This window comes from Arabidopsis lyrata, assembly GCF_000004255.2.
Source record: "Arabidopsis lyrata subsp. lyrata unplaced genomic scaffold ARALYscaffold_3, whole genome shotgun sequence".
Classification (NCBI taxonomy): Eukaryota; Viridiplantae; Streptophyta; class Magnoliopsida; order Brassicales; family Brassicaceae; genus Arabidopsis; species Arabidopsis lyrata.
In genome coordinates this window covers 19,039,886-19,064,738 of record NW_003302553.1, presented here as the reverse complement: position 1 = coordinate 19,064,738, position 24,853 = coordinate 19,039,886, and the positions used below count along the sequence as shown (strand labels likewise).

At 37.6% G+C, this 24,853-nt stretch overlaps 4 protein-coding genes and 1 long non-coding RNA gene across 6 annotated transcripts; 3 read left to right on the top strand and 2 right to left on the bottom strand.

The window, feature by feature from the left end:
* Positions 1-588: 588 nt before the first annotated feature.
* On the top strand, positions 589-5,495 carry LOC110229749. Of its 2 annotated transcripts, none has more exons than XR_002333136.1 (3): positions 589-2,858; positions 2,946-3,533; positions 5,200-5,495. It is a non-coding gene; the product is annotated as an uncharacterized LOC110229749 (long non-coding RNA). The 2 variants fall into 2 exon arrangements; XR_002333135.1 differs by having other exon boundaries at positions 589-3,241; positions 3,324-3,533.
* A 240-nt stretch (positions 5,496-5,735) lies between these two features.
* On the bottom strand, positions 5,736-8,424 carry LOC9321990 (splicing factor 3B subunit 4). The gene is made up of 9 exons (XM_002883791.2): positions 8,195-8,424; positions 8,004-8,052; positions 7,786-7,874; positions 7,638-7,694; positions 7,490-7,552; positions 7,345-7,410; positions 7,154-7,240; positions 6,947-7,040; positions 5,736-6,844 (listed from the first exon to the last, which is right to left on the bottom strand). Exons 1-9 carry the CDS (start codon positions 8,297-8,299, stop codon positions 6,357-6,359), a joined length of 1,098 nt encoding a protein of 365 aa, XP_002883837.1. The 5' UTR covers positions 8,300-8,424; the 3' UTR covers positions 5,736-6,356.
* Positions 8,425-8,925: 501 nt separating this feature from the next.
* LOC110230131 (serpin-Z2-like) lies at positions 8,926-9,330 on the top strand. Its single transcript, XM_021032128.1, has one exon. It carries the CDS (start codon positions 8,926-8,928, stop codon positions 9,328-9,330), a length of 405 nt encoding a protein of 134 aa, XP_020887787.1.
* A 4,932-nt stretch (positions 9,331-14,262) lies between these two features.
* LOC9319904 (serpin-Z2) lies at positions 14,263-15,101 on the top strand. Its single transcript, XM_021030622.1, has one exon. The coding sequence runs from the start codon at positions 14,377-14,379 to the stop codon at positions 14,962-14,964; it is 588 nt and encodes a 195-aa protein (XP_020886281.1). The 5' UTR covers positions 14,263-14,376; the 3' UTR covers positions 14,965-15,101.
* A 1,322-nt stretch (positions 15,102-16,423) lies between these two features.
* Positions 16,424-19,389, bottom strand: LOC9321989 (protein trichome birefringence-like 13). The gene is made up of 6 exons (XM_021033337.1): positions 18,937-19,389; positions 18,622-18,799; positions 18,177-18,317; positions 17,588-17,708; positions 17,203-17,337; positions 16,424-16,882 (listed from the first exon to the last, which is right to left on the bottom strand). Exons 1-6 carry the CDS (start codon positions 19,334-19,336, stop codon positions 16,622-16,624), a joined length of 1,236 nt encoding a protein of 411 aa, XP_020888996.1. The 5' UTR covers positions 19,337-19,389; the 3' UTR covers positions 16,424-16,621.
* Between the last annotated feature and the right edge of the window lie 5,464 nt (positions 19,390-24,853).

Sequence of the window (24,853 nt, the reverse complement as noted above, 5' to 3'; positions counted from 1 at the left end):
TAATGGATTTGTATGGAATTGAAAGAGAAAAATAGAAGGATTCAAATCCATGGGTAAACACATGTTATTTCAAAATCTATATATCTTGATTTCATAATTAATAGAAATTTCCAAATCCTATATGGATTTACAAATTAATAAACCAATAACATCCCCTAAATTTTAAATTATTTCTTACATTCCTCCAATTTTTATGCATTAAGTAATATAATATAAACATAAATTTTTAGATACATTTAGATAAATTTATACTTTAGATACATTTATGATTTATCTCAATGATTTTCGAGCCTTGTTTGAAAATCGCTAGGCGCTAGTCGGGAGCTCGGTATGAGTCTAGCGATTAATCAGAAAATTGGATTAAAATTGGAGACTAGTTAGAGTTATTTTAATATTTAAAAAACATATTAATCCAATAATGTTTTTAAAATTACAGTAAACACATAAAAATGTATTTTGGAGACAAATTTTTATGATTTTTATTAAAACATCTATGATTTTATTAAAATTTGAACATAAGTTATTGCTAAACATCACAAACTCCCAATTCAAATGTTTGATTAACAAAAATAAAAGTTTTTTTATATTTGCAATCTAAAAATAATCGAGATATGTAAGATTATGCGGAGAGTAATCGGATTATGCGGGAAGTAATCGGCTCAGGCGGAAAGTAATTGTGTATTTGATTTTAATTTTTAAAGGATTCAGTATAAGAAAACACGGTCTAAACTGACAGCGTTACTGACGGTTTAAGATTCGTCGGTAATTACCGACAGAAAACTGATTGTTGTTTGACGGAACGGATTATGTCGGTTTTCCGTAGATAATTAACTGACGGCATAATTTCCATCGGTAATTTTTTATTTTCCGATGGATTAGTGAGGAATCATTACCGATAATATTTGCCATCAGTAATCGGTAAAAGAATATATCCGTTCGTGTAACCGTTTAAAAGTTCAAACAAATGGAAGATAATTTACTAAAGGAAGCATTTCCATCGGTAATGTTTTTCTGTTTTTTGACGGAATACTGAGGCAATTATTATCGTTAATTTACACCGTAAGTAATCGGTAAAAAAAAATATCCTTTAATATAGCCGTTTTATAGCCGTTTAAAAGTTCAAACATACTGACGGGAAACCGACAGATTACTGACGGAAAACCGACAGATTACTGATAGATATGGGTTGTCTTTTCTCTATAAATACCCAAACCCGCTTCATTCTCATCATCTCACTCATACTCAATCTTTGTTTGAAAAAAACCCGAAAAAAGTCTTCTTCTTATTATTTTCGATCGTGGATGGACGAACCAATGCTAGATTTGGAGTTGCACGGATTAAGAGATGAGTACGCCTGTGGTGTAGGTGAGTTCATGGATTTAGCTTGTGAACAACCTAGGGCCAAGAAACCCCGTAAGTCGAAATGTCCATGTTCGATTTCTCGAAATTCTCATAATAAAAGGATTGATTTAGTATGGAGTAATCTTTATTCCAATGGTTTTATGCCGGGTTACAAGATTTGGTTTCTTCATTGTTAAAGCCAAATGACCCGAATATTCTAGTGCTAGCGAACCATATATTGCTGCTAGCGTAGAGGAACCTAGAACAGAAGTAGATTATGGAGTAGGTACTGTTCAGATGGTTAATGATGCATATAGGAAAAATATGCATTATCTGGGTGAAAATGTTGATAGTTATAGAGGAACCTAATTCAGAAGCATGGGAGTTTTTTTTCTATGTTGGATGCAAATAAACAACCGCTATATGGAGGATGTAGAGCAGGTCATTTGGCTTTATCATCTACAAGCAGATTGATGACCATAAAGACGGACTATAATTTGACTGAGGAATGTGTGGATGTGATTACAGATTTTGTTAAAGATATTTTACTTGAAGATAATATATTTCCAGGTACATATTACGAGATTTAGAAGTTGGTTGCCGGTCTTGGTTTGCCGTATCAGATGATAGTTGTATGCGAAGACGATTGCATGATTTATTAGAAAGAAGACGAAAATTGGACTAGATGTCGATTTTGTCGTAAACCGAGATATCAACAAACTGGCAGTCGGGTTCTTGTTCCACATAAGCGGATATGGTATTTACCTTTAACAGAAAGGTAGAATCGGTTATATCAATCTGAGCGTACGGCGGGTCCAATGAGATGGCATGCAGAACATAGATCAGATGGAGAGATTACGTATCCTTCAGATGCTGAAGCATGAAAACATTTTCAATCTGTGTATCCAAATTTTGTGTATGAGCAACAGAACGTGTACTTAGGATTATGTATAGATGGTTTCAACCCATTTGAAAAGTATGGAAGGCAATATTCATTGTGGCCAATAATCGTAACACCTTACAACTTGCCGCCATCTTTATGCATGCGTTGAGAGTTTCTCTTCCTTTTGATTCTTGTTCCCGGTCCAGATCATCCAAAGAGATAACTTGATGTGTTCCTCCAGCCATTGATGTATGAGTTGCAAATGTTATGGGATCATGGTGTAAACGCAAATGATGTATCAACCCAGCAGAATTTCCAGATGCGTGCAGTACTTATGTGGACTATCAGTGACTTCCCAGCTTATGGGATACTATCTAGATGGAAAAATCATGGAAAGTTATCGTGTCCGTATTGTCAAGATAACACAGATGCGTTCCAATCAAGCACGGACGTAAGACGAGTTGGTTTGATTGCCATAGACGATTTCTACCTGCTCATCATCCTTACCGGCGTACGAGAACATTGTTTAAAAAGAATAAGCAAGTGGTTAATGTGCCACCTCCTGAAATCGATGGGCATAATTTACTAGAACAGTTACGAGATTTTGGAGCAGAGATGACTCCTGATTGTGGTGGTAATGGACATTTCAACCTTAATTTCTTAATTTAGTGTTTTTGTTTTTTATTTTTAATTTACTAATCCATTTTTTGGTAATTTTTAGCAAGATTTCACTTGGCATCGGGATTCACAAATGATGTTCGCAAAGCATTCAAGACTATTACCGCTAAACATTACTCTTACACTTTGCACGAGTTGAATCGAAGGTGGGTGAAAGGAAAGATGCCAAAAGGGGCGAACGAGAAAGTCTTTGTTGGTTTGGTTCGCTATTGGGGTCAACCGGAGACGATAACACTTTCCAAGAATAATTCGAAGAACAAAAAAAGCAACCGAGGCGGGTTGGGCATTGCTACGCACAATGCATGTGCAACGAGCGCCTGTAGCCGACAACGACAACTTGTAAGTTTTTTTTTATAATTATTTTTACTTTTAATTAATTTTTATACAGTCTTCAAACTTTTTGAAAATATTTTGCATGTAGTGTTAAAGATGGTGTGGTACCCGATAATCTTACTTTGATGGAAGATATGCACACCAACAAAAAAACAAAGCAAGTACAAGATGGTCAAGCAAAGATGGTCCCCGAAAAGACGAAGAGCGTAAAGAGACATAACTCCTTTCCCAATTTGTTGATGGTTCGGTGACTTCCTCTGAATAGGGATGAGAGAAGATGAACGAAATTCTATACGAGGTAATATTTGTTTCTATAATATTTTAATATGCTTTATTTATTATTTTAATATTTTAAAGTTATTTTAATATAACTAAAGAAAAAGGAGGTTTGAGTTTTCATTCTCTAGATACTTTTAATAATGCCATGTTGGCTAAACAGTATTAGAGATTAATCTAATACCCAAATTCTTTAGTAGCTCGAGTACTAAGAGGAAGATATTTTAGAAATGTTCATCCTTTAAATGCTAAAAAGCCAAACTCTCCATCGTTTGGATGGAAGAGTATTTTTTCGACTAAAAGACTTGTTGAAATGGGTGCAAGATGGTCCCTGGGCTCGGGTTTTAACATATCGGTATGGCGTGATCCTTGGACCCCCGATGTTAACCCACGACCTGCAAATGGAAGAGAGAATTTGTTACTTCCAAGCCTAATGGTTAATCATTTAATTAATCCAGTTTCTAAGGAATGGCACCTTCCAATTTTACAAGAATTTTTTGATCCGGTAGATATTCAAATTATTAGTGAACTAACTATTAGTCAAGTTTATAAACCAGATAGGCTTAGTTGGCATTATACAAAATCCGGAAAATATACTGTAAAGTCAGGATATCGACTTGCTCGAGGGTTGACGAAACAATCGAATGGGCCCAAATTATAGAAAATTACAAGCACAAGCTTGGAAAATCAAAGCTCCACCAAAAATAAAACACTTCTTATGGCAAATTGCCTCCGGATCTTTGGCAGTTACCTCAAAATTAGCACATCGAGGGATTCATTGTGATATTATCTGTAAAAAGTGTGAGATGGCAGACGAAACAATAAATCATGCTTTATTTGCCTGTCTCCATTCAAAAAAAAAAATATGGGAATTATCTCCAATATCTATGTGTTCGGGTATTTTTCCTCTAAGCTCGGAATTTTTAAATCTAGATTATCTTTATTGGAGGTTACCACTTCCTCCAGATTGGGGAGACAGAAACAACTGTTTTGCTTGGATATTGTGGTTTATATGGAAAGATAGGAATAAAAAAGTTTTTAAATGAATACAATCTGAACCCACAGATATTTTAAATCACGCATTGAGTGAGAAATCAATGTGGGAAGATGCTCAGTTGGAACCGATCGAAACTACTATAACTACGGAAATACTGGAAAGCCCAATCCAATCCTTAAGATGCCGGATTGACGGCTCTTGGAAATCTTCGGATCCAACTATGGGTATAGGATGGTGGTGTTTTCAAGGAAATGATCAAACAATATTGCTAGGTGCAAAGTGCCTCCGGAGATGCCCCTCCCCCCTTCACTCGGAGATGGAAGCCTTAATTTGGGCCATGAAGAATATCCTTTCAAGAAGGATCGATTGTCAGGCGTTTGAAATAGATTGCTCAGAGTTAGTCTCGATGGTACAATCACCTGAAGAATGGCCAGCCTTCTCCAATCAACTAGACGAATTTGGTTTGATTGGTGTCTCTTTCCCCTTTTTCTCGCTTTCCCTTTATCTCTCGTTTATGTAATGTCAAGGCGGACTGCTTAGCCCGTTCTTCTCGTCTATTATTTACTGAAGTTACTTTTGTAAGTACTATTCCTCCTAATTGGGTAACCAATCAATGATTTTTTTAATAATTAATGTGTGGTTGACAAAAAAAAAAAAGTTGTTTAACTAATTTTTCTTATTTGACCTGTAGGAAACCCATAAATCCAAGGGACGGATTTTTGGGTTAGGAAATCTTTCCCAAATATCATCTTCTTCTCGTTCCTCGGGTTCCTCATATTCTCCGCTCATCGATTTTCATCAAGCCATGAAAGAAAAGGATGAGCGGATTGCGACTTTCGAGATAGAAATGGAAGAACAAAAATCGGCATTAGAAGAATAGAAAGTGGAGAAAATGCGGCGAGATGCGGAGTACAAGAAGAGGGATGAGGAGATGGCAACGCTCATGAATGAGATGCGCGCGAAGTTGTCGTGATTTTTATGATTTCCCTCTTTGTTTAGACAATTTGTTGTTTATGAATTTAAAATGTTTTCATTACTAATTATGAAATTTAAATATTAATGCAATTTCTTAATTTATAATTTAAATATTTTCTAAAAGTATTCAATAATTTTATTTATTTGAAAATATATTAAAAACAAAATAAACAAAATCCTTTGGATAATCTTTCGGTTATGACAGAGAATTTTTCTGTAACATCCCTCAGTAATCCGTCGGTTATGACGGAGATTTTTCGTAACATTCCTCAGTAATCCGTCGGTTTTGACGGAGATTTTTTGTAACATCCTTCAGTAATCCGTCGGTAATGACGGAGATTTTTCGTTACATCCCTCAGTTATCCGTCGGTGACGGAGATTTTTCGTAACATCCCTCAGTTATCCATTGGTAATGACGGAGATTTTTCGTAACATCCCTCAGTTATCTGTCGGTAGTAACGGAGAAAGTTGGTTATTTTATTAGCGATAAACCATCGGTAATCCGTAAGGAAATTACAACCAACGGATTATCGATGAGGTATACCGACGGATTCCCGATGGCTTTAGTGACAATAATGTCTATCAGTAACCCGTTGGTAATATTCCCCTCGAAAATCCGTCGGTAATTTCTGATTTCTGATGAATTACCGACACTCTAGAACCGACGGTTTTCTGTTGGGTTATATAGCTGTTTCTGACGGAAAATTGACGGAAACATCCGTAAGATTTTAGCTGTTTTCTTGTAGTTATTAGTCATTAATCGAGGCATATAGGGTGGGTCTAGCGATTAAGCGGAGAGTAATAGAAGGTATGCGGAGATTTTTAGAACAATGTATTGATTTGGTCCAAGACTCAAAAGATGATCATCATTCATCAACCTTGGTGTGGTGGTGGTGGTGGAGGTATAGACATGTGATGATGATGGTGCATAGGTAGTTGTTGTGGTGGTGGTACACCTTGCTGTATATGTTGGAGTGGCCAGCCATGTTGGTGCATTCCCATGGCTTGATATGGTGGTGGCGGCCTTGGAACACCGAAACCTTGTTGGTGATGATGAAACTGAGGAGGTGGTGGTTGCGGCTGCATACCTTGAGGCGGACGGAATTGCATGGGCGGTGGTGGAACCACTAAGCCGTGTTGTTGTGGCTGAGAAGGCCAAGATGGTGGCTGAGTTTGATACACTTGTGGTGGTGGTGGTGGATGTGGAGCCGGGATCGGGACAGGCTGCATACCTCCATTAGCGAACGGACGTGGTAGACCGTTAACTTTAGGAGCATTAATCTGCGTAGAGGGGCCACTTGCGAATAGCGTATGGGGTCTGCTTCTTTGGGAACTTGGATTTGTAGCAGCCAAAAGCCTCTCTGTAATTCACAAAAGTAATCTGTTATTATTGTTCCAATGATGGAAAGAAACTGAAAAAAACATAAGTTAAGACAAGACAAGAGTATAAAGAGCATTCTAACCTGCTTGAGTACCGTGTCGCTCTCCTTTGGTGTCTTTCTTGTATGCATAAGAGACTGTTATTTGACGACTACTCAGATATTGTCCACTCATTGCCTGCAAAGGTCGGAGAAATGTCAGAGGAATTACTAGTTATTATACTAACAATGGATTATGTGAGTAGAGACATTATTTATCGAAATGTTGTCATAAAATAAACAGAGAATTACCTCAATAGCAGCATCAGATGCCTCAAAAGAGTCATAGCTAATGAAACCGAAACCTCGTGGGTTTCCAGTATCGGGATCTCGCATTATCTGAAATGAAAAGTTGTGATGAAAATCAGATTCTTTTAATTTCCCAAAAGAATGGTATCTAGCTACAAACCAGATCAAGAGTCAAACGAAAGAAAGAATTTAACCTTAGGATGATCAGCAACCATACCAAACGCGCTAAAAGTATCATACAACATCTTTTCATCCACATCCTGTAAAAAAAAAAGCAAAACCTAGTCAGCTATTGTTGAATTTACCAATTTCTGTGTATTACCATATCATGATACTTACAGGATCAAGGTTTCCAATAAAAAGGTTAGCACCAACATCCAAGCTCTTCTTATCTTGAGATGCCTAATACAATTTTCATCAAGAAACCAAAATGTTAGTATCAAAACTCACAAAATAATCATAGTAATTAAGAGATACAATTTGATACCTTTTTAACACGTATAGGCTCCCCATAGAGCTTAATCATGTTATAAACCTTAATTGCCTACACAAAAACAATTGCAATTTGTTAGCATTGTACCCAAAAAGAAGTCTAATAAAACCTCTCACATAAAGAAATAGAGAGTGACACTTACATAGTCAGCATCTTCCTCATTACGGAATTGAACGAATCCAAATGTTTGTTGAAGATTTGTCACCTTATCTTTTGGAATAAAGACGCTAACTGATGCAAATCCAAAAACCAGAGGAGATATATATATATATATATATAAGCTAATGTCAGAAATATGAATCAAACCAAACCCTAAATTTACCATTCGAAACTAAACGAGATATATTGATATTAACTTACCAACTGGTCCGGCTTGTACGAACAATTCCAAAAGCAAATCTTCAGAAAGCTAAAAATTCAAAGAAGAGAATAGATCAGTTTCACTATAAATCATTCCGAAACCCTAAAATTTCTTTTCTTTAGGTACTCACAAGAACAAGAACTGGTATTATCATAAGAAGAGAGTCATGGAAGTTGGAAAAGTTAAGAACCTGAGGACTGAGATTTCCGACGTAGATGGTGGCGTCTTGGTTCCTTTCAGTGGCGTGTTGGCCGAGAAGATTAGCTCCTACACCAGGAGTTATTCGAGTCGACATCTTCTTCTCTTTGTTCTTTTCTCTGTCGCCGGAAAAAAGAAAGCCTCCCGATTGAGAAATCTAAGGTTTTCAATTTCGTGTCAGTCACGTCTGCCGATTATCTAACTTATAACGGGCGGTGAAGAATGACGGTTTATCTTGGAGTGGTGCCCGCCGCCACTAATGGGCCGATATGCCCATTAAGTTTTTTTTTTTTCATTTTATGTCCACTAATTAAATCGCCATATTTTAATAAAATTAATACATTTAAATTACAAATCTTATTATATAAAACCTAATCTGCTTGTGTTATCATACAAATCTTATTATATAGAAATTTTTGTTTTCCAAATCTATAATTATTGTATTTTTACTTTTTTTGTTCTCTTAACTGATTAAAAAAAAAATTGTTGTTAGGTTTTAGAAATTTTTACTGCACCAAACCCTATAGTTTTTTTTTTTTTTTGCTATGCAGTGAAAGTTGTATACCCTAGTAAAAGCATCTTACATCTTCTATATATATTCACATGTATTTGAGAGTATGCACAGAAGAAAACTTAAAATATGGATTCAAAAGAAAAAACCAAGAACTTAGCACATCGGAAATCACAGATCCCTCTCTCTCAAAAACGAAGAAAAAGCAAAAGATGAATATGCAAGAAGCGATGAAGAACCAAAACGACGTTTCTATGTTCCTTGCAGGGAAAGTAATCTCTGCCGTCGCCGAAAACTCTAACTTTGTCTTCTCTCCGGCATCGATCAACGCCGTTCTCACCATGACTGCTGCCACCTCTGACAGCAAATCATTAAAATCCTTCATCCTCTCCTTTCTTAGGTCTTCTTCCACCGAAGAGATCAACGCCATCTTCCACGAACTCGCTTCCGTCGTCCTCAGAGACGGAAGCGAAAGAGGCGGGCCTAAAATCGCGGCGGTTAATGGTGTGTGGATGGAGCAATCGCTTTCGTGTAACCCCGACTGGGAAGATCTCTTTCAGAAGTTGTTCAAGGCTAGTTTCACTCAAGTTGATTTCCGAAACAAGGTTAGTTTCTGATTTTGCTTGATTATTAGGTTAAGAGTTATGTGATCTCTATTGCAATTTTTATTCTATGATCTTCGGTTGTGGTTTTGTGAATATGGATTTTGTGTTGTTGTTTTGAAGGCTGAAGAAGTGCGTGAGGAGGTAAATACTCTAGAATCGAAAATTAAGATCAAGGATTATAAAAGCACTTCTTTTATTAACTTTAGAACTAACTCAAACTAAAGCTCTCCTTAATCTCTCTCTCAAATCTCTTAAGGTTTACCACAAGCTTTGGCAACTCTTATATAGAAAAACACAAGACCTAATCCTAAACAAACTATGACTTGTTTTAGATAACTCCTAAAACTAATATCTATGGATAACTCCCAAAGATATGACATTATCTCTTAATAAAACAACTAACTTATCGCCCAAGTTACTTCTTCTTCAAGCTTACACCAACATTCTCCCCTTTAAGCTTGAAATCTTCTATTGACACATCATGAACTCCAATGAGATCTCTCATCTCCTTATGCTTAGTTCTTCCAAGTGCCTTGGTTAAGATATCTGCTCTTTGTTCTTCACCAGGAACATGATCCACCTCAATCTGACCATTCTCTACGCATTCACGTATAAAATGATACTTTCGATGAATATGCTTGCTTCTTCCATGAAATACCGGGTTCTTCGTGAGTGCAATAGCTGACTTGTTATCAACCCTTATAGTTACTTTGTCACACTCTACTCCAATGACTTCCGCAAACAGTTCTTGTAACCATATAGCTTGCTTGGCTGCCTCCGTAGCTGCCATGAACTCGGCTTCGCAAGAAGAGAGAGCTACCACTTGTTGCTTTTGAGAACACCATGTAATAGGACATTCATTGAGATAAAAGACGTGACCAGCGGTGCTCTTTCCATCATCAAGATCTACATTGTGACTGCTATCGCTATAGCCCACTAAACCTGACTCGATTCCTTGCTTAAAATGTAGACCATGAGTTAAGGTTCCCCGAATGTATTTTAAAATCTGTCTCAATGCCGTTCCATGTGATTCTCTTGGTTCCTGTAAGTACCTACTCAAGATCCCAACGCAGAAAGAAAGGTCAGGTCGTGTATGAAGTAGGTACCTAAGACATCCGATGTTCCTCCTATAATCTTTCTCATTGACTCGCTTCTCTTCTAGTGCCTTAGAAAGTTCAAGACCTGAAGTCATTGGTGTATGAACCGCGTTACACTCACTCATCCCAGCTTCTTCAAGTATCTTCTTTGCATATCTTTCTTGCCTTAACACAATCCCATCATCTCCTTGAAACACTTCAATTCCGAGATAGTAGGTGAGTTTTCCCAAGTCGCTCATCTCAAACTTACCCGCCATTCCTTTCTTGAAATCAAGTATCACATCCAAGCTTGATCCCGTGACTAGTAAGTCGTCAACATAGACAGCTACTATGAGAAGGTTCTCCTTTTCTTTCTTTCTGTAAAGCGAAGGCTCTTTAGAACATTTTTCAAAGCTCAATTCTCTGAGAATTTTGTTTAGCTTAGTGTTCCATGCCCGAGGAGCTTGTCTTAGTCCATAGAGAGCCTTGTGTAGCTTGTAAACTTTTCTTTCACTTCCTTTAGTCACAAAACCTTCAGGTTGACTTACATACACATCTTCTTTCAATTCTCCATGGAGGAATGCAGTTTTAACATCTAAATGGTGCACTTCCCATCCGTTTGAAGCTGCTAACGCTATGATGAAACGTATTGTCTCAATTCTTGCTACCGGAGCAAATACTTCTTCGAAATCAATCCCATGTCTTTGCACATACCCTTTTGCCACAAGTCTTGCCTTATGTTTGTTTATGCTTCCGTCGGAGTTACGTTTTAGTTTAAAAACCCACTTCAAGCCAATTGGTTTACAACCAATGGGAAGATCAACAAGACTCCATGTTTTGTTTTTTTCTATTGACATGATCTCTTCTTCACACGCATTCCTCCACTCTTGTAACTTATTTGCTTCTCTTAAGTCACTTGGTTCCTCGTTGATCATGAGCAAAAGATGTTCTCCTTCGATTTCTGCCATTAACACATAGTCACTAAGATAACTCGGCTTTGTGACTTGTCTTCCTGATTTTCTCAATAAAGGTACCATCGGGGTTTGCACTGTCGGGGTCTGCTCTGTTTCAACACTTTCAGACTCCTTATCTGCTGCATCTTCATCTTCTTCGTCATAACCATTGTCATCGTCTCTGTTCACTCTGTTTTCCTCTGTTTCTTGAATGCTCTCATCACTAATCCCGTGATTTCCAAAGTCTCCTAAATTGAGAGTGAAAGTTCCTGATTCTTGGCTAGATTCTTCTGTATTACTCCACTTCCAGCCTCTGTTTTCGTTAAAAACGACGTCCCTGCTCACTGTGATTTTTCGAGTTGTCGGATCCAAGAGGCGATATGCCTTTGAACCGGGTTCAGTCCCAAGATATATAAGAGCTTTTGACCTGTCATCAAGTTTTTTCAGATGTGGTCCATCTATCTTAGCATAGCTCATACATCCGAAAACTCTCATGTGTTCTACATTCGGCTTCTTGTTTTTAAACACTTCATACGGTGTTTGATTTGTCAAGGCTCTTGTCCCTACTCTGTTTATGATATAAGTTGAATGTCTCACAGCTTCTCCCCAAAGATAGTTAGGCATGTTCATGTGTTTAAGTAAACTTCTAGTCATTTCCATGAGAGTCCTATTTCTTCTCTCAACTACTCCGTTTTGCTGCGGAGTGTATGGAGCCGTTAGATGCCTATTGATGCCTTCTATCACACAGAACTCTTGAAACTCACGAGACATGAACTCTCCTCCTCTGTCGGTTCTAAGTGTCTTGATTTTAGCTCCACTCTCTTGTTCAACCAGCTTCTTGAATCCTTTGAATTTGTCAAATGCCTCACTTTTCTCCTTTAGCAATATTGACCACATGTAACGAGAGTGATCATCTATTAGAACGAATACATATCTCTTCTTGGCAGCTGTAGAAGGTGATATCGGTCCGCAGAGATCACCATGGATGAGTTCTAATACTTGTGATGCTCGATAAGAAGTTGAACTTGGAAATGTTTGCCTTGTTTGTTTTCCTAGTAAACAAGATGCACACGCTTCTTTTTCTTTTGGTACACTGTGAATTCCTGTGACTAATTCTTTTGCAACCATCGACTTTATAGTTTCAAGATTGATGTGTCCGAGTCTAGCATGCCATAGTGTTGAATCGTTAGACTCCACAAGCTGCAAACAATCCGTTTCTTCCACTTCCAGGTTCACTTTGTAGAGTCTGTTTCTTGATCTTGTTGCCTTGACTAGCAAATTTCCATCTCTGTCATGTAAGGTTAAGTAATCATCTCTCATTCTAACATCGCAACCTGCTTCAGTGGCTTGTCCTAAGCTTATGATGTTACTTTTGAGGTCAGGAATGTAGTATACATCAGCTAAGATCCTTCTTTCTCCGGTTTTGCTTACAAACAAGATTGATCCCTTCCCTTTTATGTCAATTCGTGAGTCGTCCCCAAATCGCACCTTTCCTGTGACCATCTCATTCATTTTACAGAACCAAGCTCGATGTCCTGTCATATGGTTACTGGCGCCATTGTCGAGATACCAAGCTTTGTCGGAACACGTCTCAAAAACTCTTGGCATCACATTCCTCTCATTCAAGTATACTACCTCATGCATCATAAGAGATTCGGCTTCTTGAGTGTCTTCTTCTTCCTTTTCTTGAAACTTGATTAACTTGAGAAGTCGATCAGGACAATTTGAGGCATAGTGCCCTGTTTTATCACATCGATAGCATGTTACCTTAGACTTATCTCTCTGTTGATAGCCCTGTTGATACCCGTAATCTCTGTTTTGATATCCAAACCTTCCACGGCCTCTTCCAAGGCGACCACGACCTCGTCCTCTTCCTCCATCTTGTGATTCTGAGTTCACAAACATGAGCTTACTCTGATCTTCTTGTGAATCTTCGTCTTCATCACAGACTCGGTCTTCGTAAGTTTTAAGCCTTCCTACAATGTCTTCAAAGGTTGTGTTCTTAAGATCTAGAACTTGTTCTAGAGCTGCAGTTATATGGATGTATTTCTTCCTAGGCAAACTCTTAAGAAACTTCTTAACAACCTTTGTCTCTTCAATGTTTTCCCCTAAGGATGCTGCTTTTGTAGAAATCTCCGAGATTCTCCCTGCAAAGTCGTCGATTGTGTCACTTTCTTTCATCTTCAGCCTATCGAACTCATTCATAAGCGTTTGTAACCTAGCTTCTTTCACTCGATCAGCTCCAAGGTTTCTGGCTTTGATGGCATCCCAGACACCTTTTGCGGTTTCATGTTCTCCAACTTGTAGGATCATCGACTCTGGTATAGATTGGAACAATAAAGCACGGGCCAAATCGTTCTTCTCTAAGTCAGCGGAACCGGGATCGATTGTTTCCCACGCCTTATGGACTTGGAGAGTTGCCTTCATCCTCATGGTCCAAACTGTGTAGTTGGAATTTGTTAACATCGGACATTGTATGGATGAGGATACTCCCTCCTTTGGTTTGTCACCCGTCGTGGCCAATTCACTCATATCTCTAACGATCTTTGTTCTTAATCACGTTTTGAGAAACAAAGTTTATAGGCTCTGATACCAAATCTAGAATCGAAAATTAAGATCAAGGATTATAAAAGCACTTCTTTTATTAACTTTAGAACTAACTCAAACTAAAGCTCTCCTTAATCTCTCACTCAAATCTCTTAAGGTTTACCACAAGCTTTGGCAACTCTTATATAGAAAAACACAAGACCTAATCCTAAACAAACTATGACTTGTTTTAGATAACTCCTAAAACTAATATCTATGGATAACTCCCAAAGATATGACATTATCTCTTAATAAAACAACTAACTTATCGCCCAAGTTACTTCTTCTTCAAGCTTACACCAACAAATACGTGGGCTTCACGTCACACCAATGACCTCATCAAAGATCTTCTTCCTTATGGATCTGTTACAAGCCTAACTAATTGGATATATGGAAACGCATTGTACTTCAAGGGAGCTTGGGAAAAGGAATTTGATAAGTCCATGACAAAAGAGAAACCATTTCACCTTCTCAATGACAAATCAGTCTCTGTGCCTTTCATGAGAAGCTACAAGAGGCAATTCATAGAGGCTTATGATGGTTTCAAAGTCCTCAAGCTTCCTTATCGACAAAGCCGTGATGATACCAACCGCAAGTTTTCCATGTATCTCTATCTCCCTGACAAGAAAGGTGAATTGGATAATCTTTTGGAGAGAATGACATCTACTCCTGGATTCTTGGATAGTCATATTCCGAAATACCGAGTTGATGTTGGTGATTTCAGAATTCCAAAATTTAAGATCGAATTCGGTTTTGAAGCTTCAAGTGTTTTTAATGACGTCTTTGAGCTTAAAGTGTCATTATATCAGAAAGCTTTGATTGAGATTGATGAAGAAGGTACTGAAGCTGCGGCTGCTACTGCTTTTGTCGTGTGTTTAACCGGCAGCTGTGCGTTTGAGCCGGAGAAGATAGATTTTGTGGCAGAACATCCATTTCTCTTTTTGATTAGAGAAGACAAAACCGGAACTGTTTTGTTCGCTGGTCAAATCTTCGATCCTTCCGAAGCTTCTTCTGCATTGGACCGGCCTTAACCGGATAGGGGTTTGGTATTTTAGATTTGGTGGGATTTAGGGTTTCAATTTGATTCTAGTTGGTTAATTTTCTGGAAAATGTTTAATGGATTGAAAGCTAACGAGATTGCTAGTGAAGTCTTTAATGATGGATGATTTTTTTTTTTTTTTGTTGAAATATGAAATTAATTAATCAACAAAAGGATATTTACAGAAGTGTTTGGTCATAAAGGAAACATGCAATAATATCATAACCAAAACCAGAGCAACTTATAAAACAGAGCACAAAAAGTTAACGAACTAGGAGTTGCGTTTCTACTGAAACCATAGCTTATGATGGCATGATTTCAATTAATAATTAAAATTTCTCAAATGTTTTTGCATATTTTAAAAAAATTTGGATAAATGATTTATTTTCTTTTATAATTTTGACAATTGGCATATGTCAAAATTTAATTAGAAAAGCTAAGTGACTATAATTATAATATAAAACACTTTAAAAATGAAAAAAAAAAATTATTTGACAAAGGTTAAGATATTATATACTGGAAAGATGATTTGTTATTCTCAATTATATAAAAAAAAATACATTCAGTGTTTGATTAGTAGCTCAATCACAATGGAGTCTATCTCTCTAATAACAAGTCAAAGTGAAACATATATGTAGAACCAGTTTATAAATAGCGACTCTCTCGTCTTATGTCTTAATTGTTTTCACAACTTTAACATTTAAGCAAAAAATAAAGATTTTGTAACTTTTAAGAAAGTAGGGTCCTAATAAGCTCTGATACATTAACCTAATTCCTATTATCGCGGAATACCACCAATAGAGTCTATACCACCCAATAGAGTCGAACTCTGGTAGAATATATCGAAGTGGACCGTTAATCACTTGACTAATACTTTCCTAGACAGTGCCGGCTCTAAGGGTGTGCCAGATGAACAAAAGCACAGAGTCCTCAAAAAATAAATTCAATTTTCTTTAAGATTTAGGGTCCAAAATTTTCACTATTTAAAAAACTATATTATTTAAAGACCAATTTTTATACCTCAGCACAAGGTCTCGAATAAGTTAAATAGTTAAATAGTATAACATTCTTATTATTGTATTTTTTTTGACACATACCATGTTAGTCTATTATTATTTAATGACATGTTATTAAAACTATAACAAAAAGTAAGACTTTAGTATAACAATTATAAATATATACTGATTAGAACTCCATAGTTAAAAATAATATTTTAATCTGAGTTTATATTATGCTATTTTACTCTGTCTAGATATAAAATATGATTTAAATTTCTTCGATAACATTGTTTTTTATTTGATCGAGTAATTTGTATTCATATTTCTGAAATCTGTATACATCATGAAAAAAAAGTCAAGTTTTTATTTATTTATTGTATATATACTTGATGAGATGATTCAACTTTTTAGAAGAAAAAAAGAAACACATACGAAAGTGTTTGACCAAAAAGATAAAATGAAAAGTGTATATAATATTTAAAACACTTTTGCATACTGTAGACCAAAAAATAACTAAATTAAAAAATACGCAGAAGATAACATCAAAATTTACAAGAGTACAAAAAGAAAAAAATGACTGACGCTAGACCCAACGAATCAAAACATGTTACTTGAATTATAAAGACGGGTGTGATTCTTCCTTCAGGTTACTTATCCTTTGATCGTATGGAGAGTTGCGATGAATAAATCATTCCAAGTGTCGGTGATGCCCGGAAGGCACCAATGCATGCAGTCATCGTGATTCTTTCCACCAGCTGTTGCTGGATGAGCATCGGCTCTGTACTCACTCATTCGAGTTATGTCCAAAACGTGGAAGGCGCTTCTACTCTTGAGGGAGCTATAGAGGTGTTGATTCACCAGACGAACCTCTACATTTGTTCCGTTGTTCCTCACCGAGAACAATTCTTCAACCTACCATTAAAATATGAAGCCGATTATAAGCGTCTCCTAACAATTTACTATACTAAAGCTTAAGTTCCAAAATCTCTCAGCTCCTCTACCCAATATATAGCCAATCATATAACGGGTATCATGTTCTTTTATTATATTACCAGTCCCATTATCTCATGTGATCCCTGGTTCGAACTTCGTAGTATCGATACTGGCCAGATCAAACTAATGAATTCATGTAGCTTTTCATGAGTGACTCGGCATGAGTATGGGCATTCCACATGCTTTATAACACCAATTAACTATTAGATCAACGACCAAATTGATAGAAACTGACTTACTTTTCCAGGTAACAAAGGTTGCAGTCGTTGGCAAGTACCACCTTGGTTCCAGTCACCTCCTTCAAAGTGCCTAGGTGATTGTGTTCGGAAGAATATGATCCCTCCAGGTCGCTTTGTTTTCTCCACAAAATTTACCTGTTACAATGGCAGAACGTCGTATGAGGATCACAATATTTCACTACCACTAGTTTATCATATCGCACAGTTTGGTGCTGGCTCAAAGACTAATCCTTCACTACAAAGTCATGCAATATTTGCCCAAAAATGTCATAGCACATGTTCATTTTTGTAAACAGATAATCTAGTAGAGTTGTCAATGGCAGTATCAAATATCTCAAGTTGCCTAGCAATAACACAGGAAAACATAGAAATCCAAACAGCATACCATATTGTTTAGAACCTGATCCAGGCCAGCAGCAGGAGGTATAGGTGGAAGTATTGGCCGGCCACCTTCAAAGAATAGCATAGGAGATTTTATAGGATCAAATTTTGATGGCGCCCACCACCTTACAAAGAGAATGACAACAAAAGGTTGTCAACAACATCTCAAGTGCACACAAATATTTTTGTTTTAACTGAAAGATGACAAACCAAGGTATCTTTTAATTGATATGTAAGAAGACTGAGGGAATTGAATGCAATGATCAGCATAAAGAATATTATTAAGATTCAAGTTTTGAATCGGCACTTCGGCAGTATCTGGAGAAAGAAATACTGCAGATAATTTGGCAACTTAAAGGATTTCATGTCATGACAGTGTCATATATGTATGTATTAGCTCAAACTAGAATCAGTGGACCGACTGGAACAGAAATTAACTCAAACTAGAGGATTTCACACTTGCAACTTAATTTTTAAATCAGAAACCAGGAACCAGAAGTAGACGAACTTAGTGATACAGCATTGGATCTAAAGTTTTGGTATTCAAAGAAGTTTCATTTTCATTAGACAATAGATAGAAAAGGGTATTTTACCAATGCCCAGTGTTCAAAATGAGAATGTCATGGAAACTCGAAGCCTTTTCCCATGAGCTGTCTGGAATATCGACATCAACTCTATAGCCCTCTTTAAATCCAAGAGATTCTAACTCACCCCCATTAGCATTAGCTGACCACCTGAACCGTCAGCAAGAGAAAATGTCTGATCAGTTTGAAAACCATATAAAACCATGGTATTCCTACACTGTGCGTACCACAGAGTTGAGAAAGGCACAGATAAGCATGCAAACTGATAGAGAATACAGTTTAAAGCTAAAAAAGTAGCAAGATATAAACGCCAGAGAAGCTACAAGAACATGATCTTTCGAATGATACTCTACAAATACGAATCTTTGGAGGAACATGATGAGAGGAAGTAGAATAGAGTAAACAATCATAAAACAAAGATACTGGAACAACAAAGAGCACTCAGCTTACCTACCTACCATAACGAGCCAACAGATTTGTTCGATGATACGCTATAGTCAAATTATACTCCAAAAACGTAAATCCGCGATCTGCACCCGCTGGTCGCCACTTCTTCACTTCACCCGTCACACTCTTTAACATACAGAATAAAGATACAAACATGTTTCTATTCAATGAATCACCCACAAATCCTGCACTGTTCAAAAAAATACTCTTAAGATATACAAAACTCACACCTATCAACAAAGAACACTCCATGAATATCACAACTTAGCTTCTGATTCCTCTAATTCTAAACAACAAGAACTAGTAATGCTTCAAGGCGTACCGATGTTGGTATTTCGATGAGTCTGAAGAAATTTGAGAGGATCAAACGAAGGAAGATCACAGTCCTTAGGCTTCCATCGCCATTTAGAGATCTCGAGACCATTGGTTTTGTTGTTACGAATGCAATTCCATCCTTTGAAGATCTCTTTACAATTACTAGTGTACCTGGTGGATCTGGGGTTGGGGTCGTAGATCCATGAGCCGTCGGAGAAATCGCAAGTGGCGGAGAGAGGTGAGAGGGAACCGTCGGATTTTGGAGGGAAGACGGTGGCGGAGCGGTGAGTGGTGAGAGAGGAGAGAGAAGCGCGTTTGGATAGAGAGAGGAGGAGGAAAATGGAGATGAAACAGAGAAGGGAGAGTAGAGGGAAGATTGAGAGTTTGTTGGGTGAAATCGTAGCCATGGCTCTCTCAGAAGCTCTTAGCCATGGCGGAGATTTTGGCTTGTTGATTAATTGATTTATTTTATTAAAAAAAAAAACTTTTTTACTAAATCTCTTTTTTTTTTTTTTTTTTTTGTCAAAATTTTTTAATAAATCTCTATACTATTAAAAGAGAAGTACAAATGAAAATGGGTCGGGTTAAAATCAGAAAATTGACCCGAAATTCTGAAATCGGATCTTTGAATTTTTTTTGGAATATATATTCGAATTAATAATGAAAAATCGAAATAAAATCAAATATTTATGGAAATCAAATAAAATCTGATTGTACTTATGGGAACTAATAATAAAAGCATATTCCAAACAATATTATACATTAATTACGTATAATAAATTTGTTCATATATTTTTAGGACTAATTCCATAACAATCAACGTTTTTGTCATTAATTTCGCTCATTTTAGCCAATTATCATTAATTGAAAGATATTTTACTTGCTTCTAAAGATTTCTAGAAAATTTATCACAAATAACCCATCTGTTTTATAAATTAAATTGATATTTTTATTTTGGTAGTGTAAATTAAATAGATATTTTTATTTTGGTCGTGTAAATTAAATAGATATGAAATCCATGTAAGTAATTTTAATTTAATTAGATTAAATCGAAATTATGATATTTTCATACCTATAGCTTACTAAAGAAGTTTAATTTTCGATTTATAAAGATTTCTTGAATATGATTTTAGAATTATTCAACAAGATGATAAGTATTTATTAAATTTTGTGAATCATGAAAAATAATAATTAATTTTTAATCATTATACTTCATCTTTCAATCTTTCATCTAACAAATAAAATACATATTCTATTATTACTATATCCAAACTTCATTTTGTTGTATGACTAAATAATATTCCCATTAGAACTGTCAAAGCGAGTTGATTCGTCCCGTTAAGTCCGTTTTGCGATAGACAACAAATATTTTGACTTGTAGTTAGTCGGTCCGCACGACCCGCGGGTAGCAAATATGAAATACAAATCCGTCCCGCGAATGTATGCGGATTTGCGGGATTGTCCATGGATTTTGTTTAAATAATTTTAAAGCAACCAAAATTTAAAATACTACTAAAATAAATAAATAAATCAAAATACTATTAAAAGTTTGTATAAATTACCACATGTTGAATAAATTATAATTATATCAATAAATACTAATATGCGGGCTGATCCGCCAACCCGCGGATGAAAACCGATTAAACCTATGACCCACTGCGAATTAATCCATGTGGCCCGCTTATTTGCGGGTTTAATATATTTTCCCAAATCTGCCCCATAGTGAGATGATGTGGGCTCGACCCGCAGTTTTTGATTTATTTTGACTGCTCTAATTCCCATGAATCGTCTAATTTTAGAATTTTAAAACACAAAATTCTATTTTGTAAATCATAATTAATACGATGGGTATATTTATAAACAATTTTATATTTTCTCTATAATTCGTTATTATGAATATTTATAAGTATACTATACGATTCGTTCTACTAAAAACACATACAATATTAAACGCAACGTATGTAAACCAATATTCTCCCACAGTGGACCGCGGGTCCGATCCTAGTTTATGTGATAAAAGTGGTTTGATTGCGACGAAGTGGTTAGATGAGAAATGTGGTTTGGAATAATTTGAGTTAAGAAGATTCAGTTTATTATCATAGCACGTCTAAATCCTCTTCATAGGGTTCACTGTTGTTTACTTCCTGATGCGTAATTGCTTTTTTTTTTTTTGGTCGGAAAAGGGAGACAGTGTCTCCCGTATTATTAAAACTTAAAAGAAATTACAATCGTACCCGACGTGGAAACGCAGTTCCACCGGTATCTTCTAACAAAACTATATTAACCGAATCCGGAATTGAATCAAAAGAATGAAACCCTAAAGGTAATGAAAACGCATAGTTGGCTAATGCATCCGCAAAGCGATTAGCTTCCCTATACACGTGAGAAAAACGGACTATCCAGTCTCTAGAAATAAAGCCATGGCACAGGCGTACCAAGAAAGACAGTGGATGAGCCTCGCTTATCCCTGTCTGCAGAAAACCGACCACCATCTCTGAATCCACTTCGATCTCTAAGCGCGTTGCCCAGCGCTCCCAAGCAATATACAAACCATAGTACACTCCCCATAACTCGGCTAACGGCGCAGAACAAATCCCAATATTAAGAGCAAAGCCACCACACCATTCTCCAGTCTCATCTCTTAAAACACCAGCGGCCGTTGGTAAACCCGGATTGCCTCTAGAACCCCCATCCATGTTCAGCTTTAACCACCCCTCTCCTGGCCTTTTCCAAGCTATTTGCCTCTCCACTCGCGTCCCTGAAGTTCTTTGTTTCGCAGCAGCTCTTGAGTGAACCAAGCTTACCTCCTGCGATAAGTCCCGCAAAAATTTAACTCTATCCCGGCACTTACCTTGAACACCAAAGACATTACCACATCGCCATTTCCACGCCCACCAGACCGACATGGCGAAGAATGTAGACCACATGCTCTCCCCCATCTTGGTATCATCTCCCAAATTTGTAAACAGCCACTCCAACAGAGATTGCGCAAAGAACTCCCGTCTCTTTCCCGGGAAACCAGGCGAATCCAAATTCCTCCCATTGCTGGGCAGTCACGAAGAATATGAAGAATTGTTTCATCCGCACACTTGCAGACTGGACATATAGCTGTTGTACTAAGATGTCGCCTCTGCCTCTCCGTATTTGTCATTAAAACTTGGTGAATTCCTAGCCACAGAAATGTCTGAACCCGTTCTGGTGCAATAACCTTCCATACCCTCCGGAATAATCCTTCTTGATTCTGTCGTGGAATGTTGTTTTGAGTCAAAAGAGCATAAGCTGAGCTGACTGTAAACTCACCATTTGAACCACCTCCCCATGAAATTCGGTCTTGAGCTCCCGTGACATTGTCCAAGACCACAGACCGTAATTGCAACACACATTGTTCCGAAACATATGGTTCAATCCGGTTTAACAACCAACCCGTACCATCACGCCATAATTCATGAGCTTTAATCTGCTCAGCTCCCGCAGGTAAGTCCCCTGTTGTAAAATCCAGAAGTCGTTTATTTGAGACCCATTTATCCGCCCAGAAATTAATCTTCCTTCCATTGCCAATAACCCAACGAAGTCCCGGTACCACTACCTCTCGCAATCCAATCCCAACACTACGCCAAGTCGATGACCAGTTGCTCTTAGCTACCATCCATGAGAGGTCTTGTGCATCCTTCACTTTATACTTGCATCTCAACAAGCGAGCCCAGGGGCTTTGATGATCATTCAAAAGTCGCCATCCCAACTTAGCAAGGAGAGCTTTGTTCATATCATGAGCAGCTCTAATTCCCAAACCGCCTTCACTCTTATGACAGCACACTCGCTTCCAACTCACTAAGTGCTGTTTCTTTTTTTCATTATTACTTCCCCATAAGAACGATCTTGAAGCTTTGTCTAAACTCTCAAGTGTAGATTTCGGCAAGGCGATTGTACTCATGGTGTGAACTGGGATTGATGAGAGAACAGCCTTGGTTAATGTCAAACGTCCTGCAAACTCAAGCATTTCCCTTTCCAACCCGACAACCGTGATGTAACTTTTTCTAAAACATCCCCAAAAGTTTCTTTGTTTATGCGTTTCTGCAGAACTGGCATACCGAGATACTTCCCTAAATCACGTGTCGACTTGATACCACTTTCTGCGCTTATCACTCTCTCCAAATCCCGACTCACATTCTCCGAGAAAAATATCTTAGACTTCTCCAAACTCACCTTCTGGCCCGACGCGACACGAAATCTCTCCAATACCTTTCGTATTACTCTAATTTGTTTTACGGATGCCTCTGCAAAAAGTATTAGATCATCTGCAAAACAAATGTGTGAAAGCTTCGGTCCACCTCGGGATAAACTAATCGGTTTCCACTCCTTTGATACAACTGAATGATCTATGAGATGACATAGCCGCTCCAAGCATAACACAAACAAATACGGTGATAACGGATCACCTTGTCGGAGACCCCGCAATGGCTTGAAAGGATCCGACTTCTCTCTGTTCCACAACAAATTCATTGACGGGCCTGTAACACATGTCATAATCCAGTGGACCCATGACGCCGGGAAACCCGCAGCCCAAAGAGTATCCTCAAGAAAATCCCAACGTATTCTGTCATAAGCCTTTTCCAAATCCAGTTTTAACAACATCCATCCTTTTCTGCCTTTCTTACGTCTCATGGAGTGGACCGCTTCCTATACCAAGACTATATTATCCGCGCTCAATCTTCCTTGAATAAAACTTGACTGAGCTGGTCCAATCAGTTTAGGCATCACCTTCTTCATTCTCAACATCATAGCTTTTGTAATAGTTTTAAAGAGAACATTACATAAGCTTATGGGTCTAAACTGTGTCATCTTCTCTGGTTTCCCCACTTTTGGTATCAATACGACCAAAGCATCATTCATCCCCTCCGGTAACTGCCCTGTCTCAAAAAACTCCATGACGAACCGCTGCACAGAATTTCCTACCACATCCGGTTAGTGAATTAGTGCTACAATGGTCTACTACCAATGGCTAAATTTCTTGTAGTATCCCAACACTCTTGGTAAAAGACGGGTTGTAAACCATCGGGTCCAGGAGCTTTGTATTTTCCCATTCCTTTTATCGAGACATCCACCTCAAGTGAAGTGAAAGGCTTTCCCAGATCCTTCAACTCCTCTCGGGTTAGCTTTTCAAATCCCTCTCTGGGAAGTGTCTCGACAACTTGTTCCACATCATCCATTGAATAAAGTCTTTTATAGTAGCTGATGGCTAACTTCTCCAACTCTTGTGGATCCAAAATCCACCTTTTATCATCTCCTTTCAAAGCTTCAATCATGTTCCGCCTCCTCCTGATTATTGTAGACGTGTGAAAATAGTTAGTATTGCGATCTTCCAAAGCAATCCATTTCTCACGCGACTTCTGGAACCGTAAGACCTCTTCTTGTTCCAATATTAAATCAAACTCCTTAATCAACATCGCCTCTTTATTGAGAAGGTCATCTGTCTGGTTCACATCCAGAATGTCTTGAACCTCTCTAATCTCATCAATAAGCTTCTCTTTTTTTTTCTGGACATCCCCGAAGACTTCGCGATTCCATCTTTTGAGTTTTTCTTGCAGTCCTGGGGAGTGGACAGCTGATTATTCCAAGATAGATTCAGCATTTCCTTAAAGCCATCATGTAAAAGCCAAGCCGCCTCAAATCGGAATGGTCTCCGCCGCGGATCCCCATTCACAACTGGACTGAGCTGCACAAACAGTGGCACATGATACGACGAGAGGAATGGAAGATGTGTCACCACTGCCTCTTGCCACTTTAATCTAGCATGAACATTACACAACACCCGATCCAATCTCTTTGCTATGTAAGTACTCTCCAGTCTTCCTCTTCTCCAAGTAAATTTCTTTCCCTTAAAACCCATGTCTATAAGAGATAGCTCATTCACCCATTCTCCAAAC

Excerpts from the sequence above, each read along its gene's own strand:
- LOC9321990 (XM_002883791.2), bottom strand. The coding sequence starts at position 8,299 with ATGTCGACTCGAATAACTCCTGGTGTAGGAGCTAATCTTCTCGGCCAA. Across the intron at positions 8,053-8,194 it reads TCGGAAATCTCAGTCCTCAG|CTTTCTGAAGATTTGCTTTT; the intron begins GTTCTTAACTTT and ends TTGAATTTTTAG. Across the intron at positions 7,695-7,785 it reads ATGAGGAAGATGCTGACTAT|GCAATTAAGGTTTATAACAT; the intron begins GTAAGTGTCACT and ends GTTTTTGTGTAG.
- LOC110230131 (XM_021032128.1), top strand. The coding sequence starts at position 8,926 with ATGAATATGCAAGAAGCGATGAAGAACCAAAACGACGTTTCTATGTTC.
- LOC9319904 (XM_021030622.1), top strand. The coding sequence starts at position 14,377 with ATGACAAAAGAGAAACCATTTCACCTTCTCAATGACAAATCAGTCTCT.
- LOC9321989 (XM_021033337.1), bottom strand. The coding sequence starts at position 19,336 with ATGGCTACGATTTCACCCAACAAACTCTCAATCTTCCCTCTACTCTCC. Across the intron at positions 17,709-18,176 it reads ATTTTGAACACTGGGCATTG|GTGGTGGGCGCCATCAAAAT; the intron begins GTAAAATACCCT and ends TCTCTTTGTAAG. Across the intron at positions 16,883-17,202 it reads AACCTTTGTTACCTGGAAAA|GTTGAAGAATTGTTCTCGGT; the intron begins GTAAGTCAGTTT and ends TTTTAATGGTAG.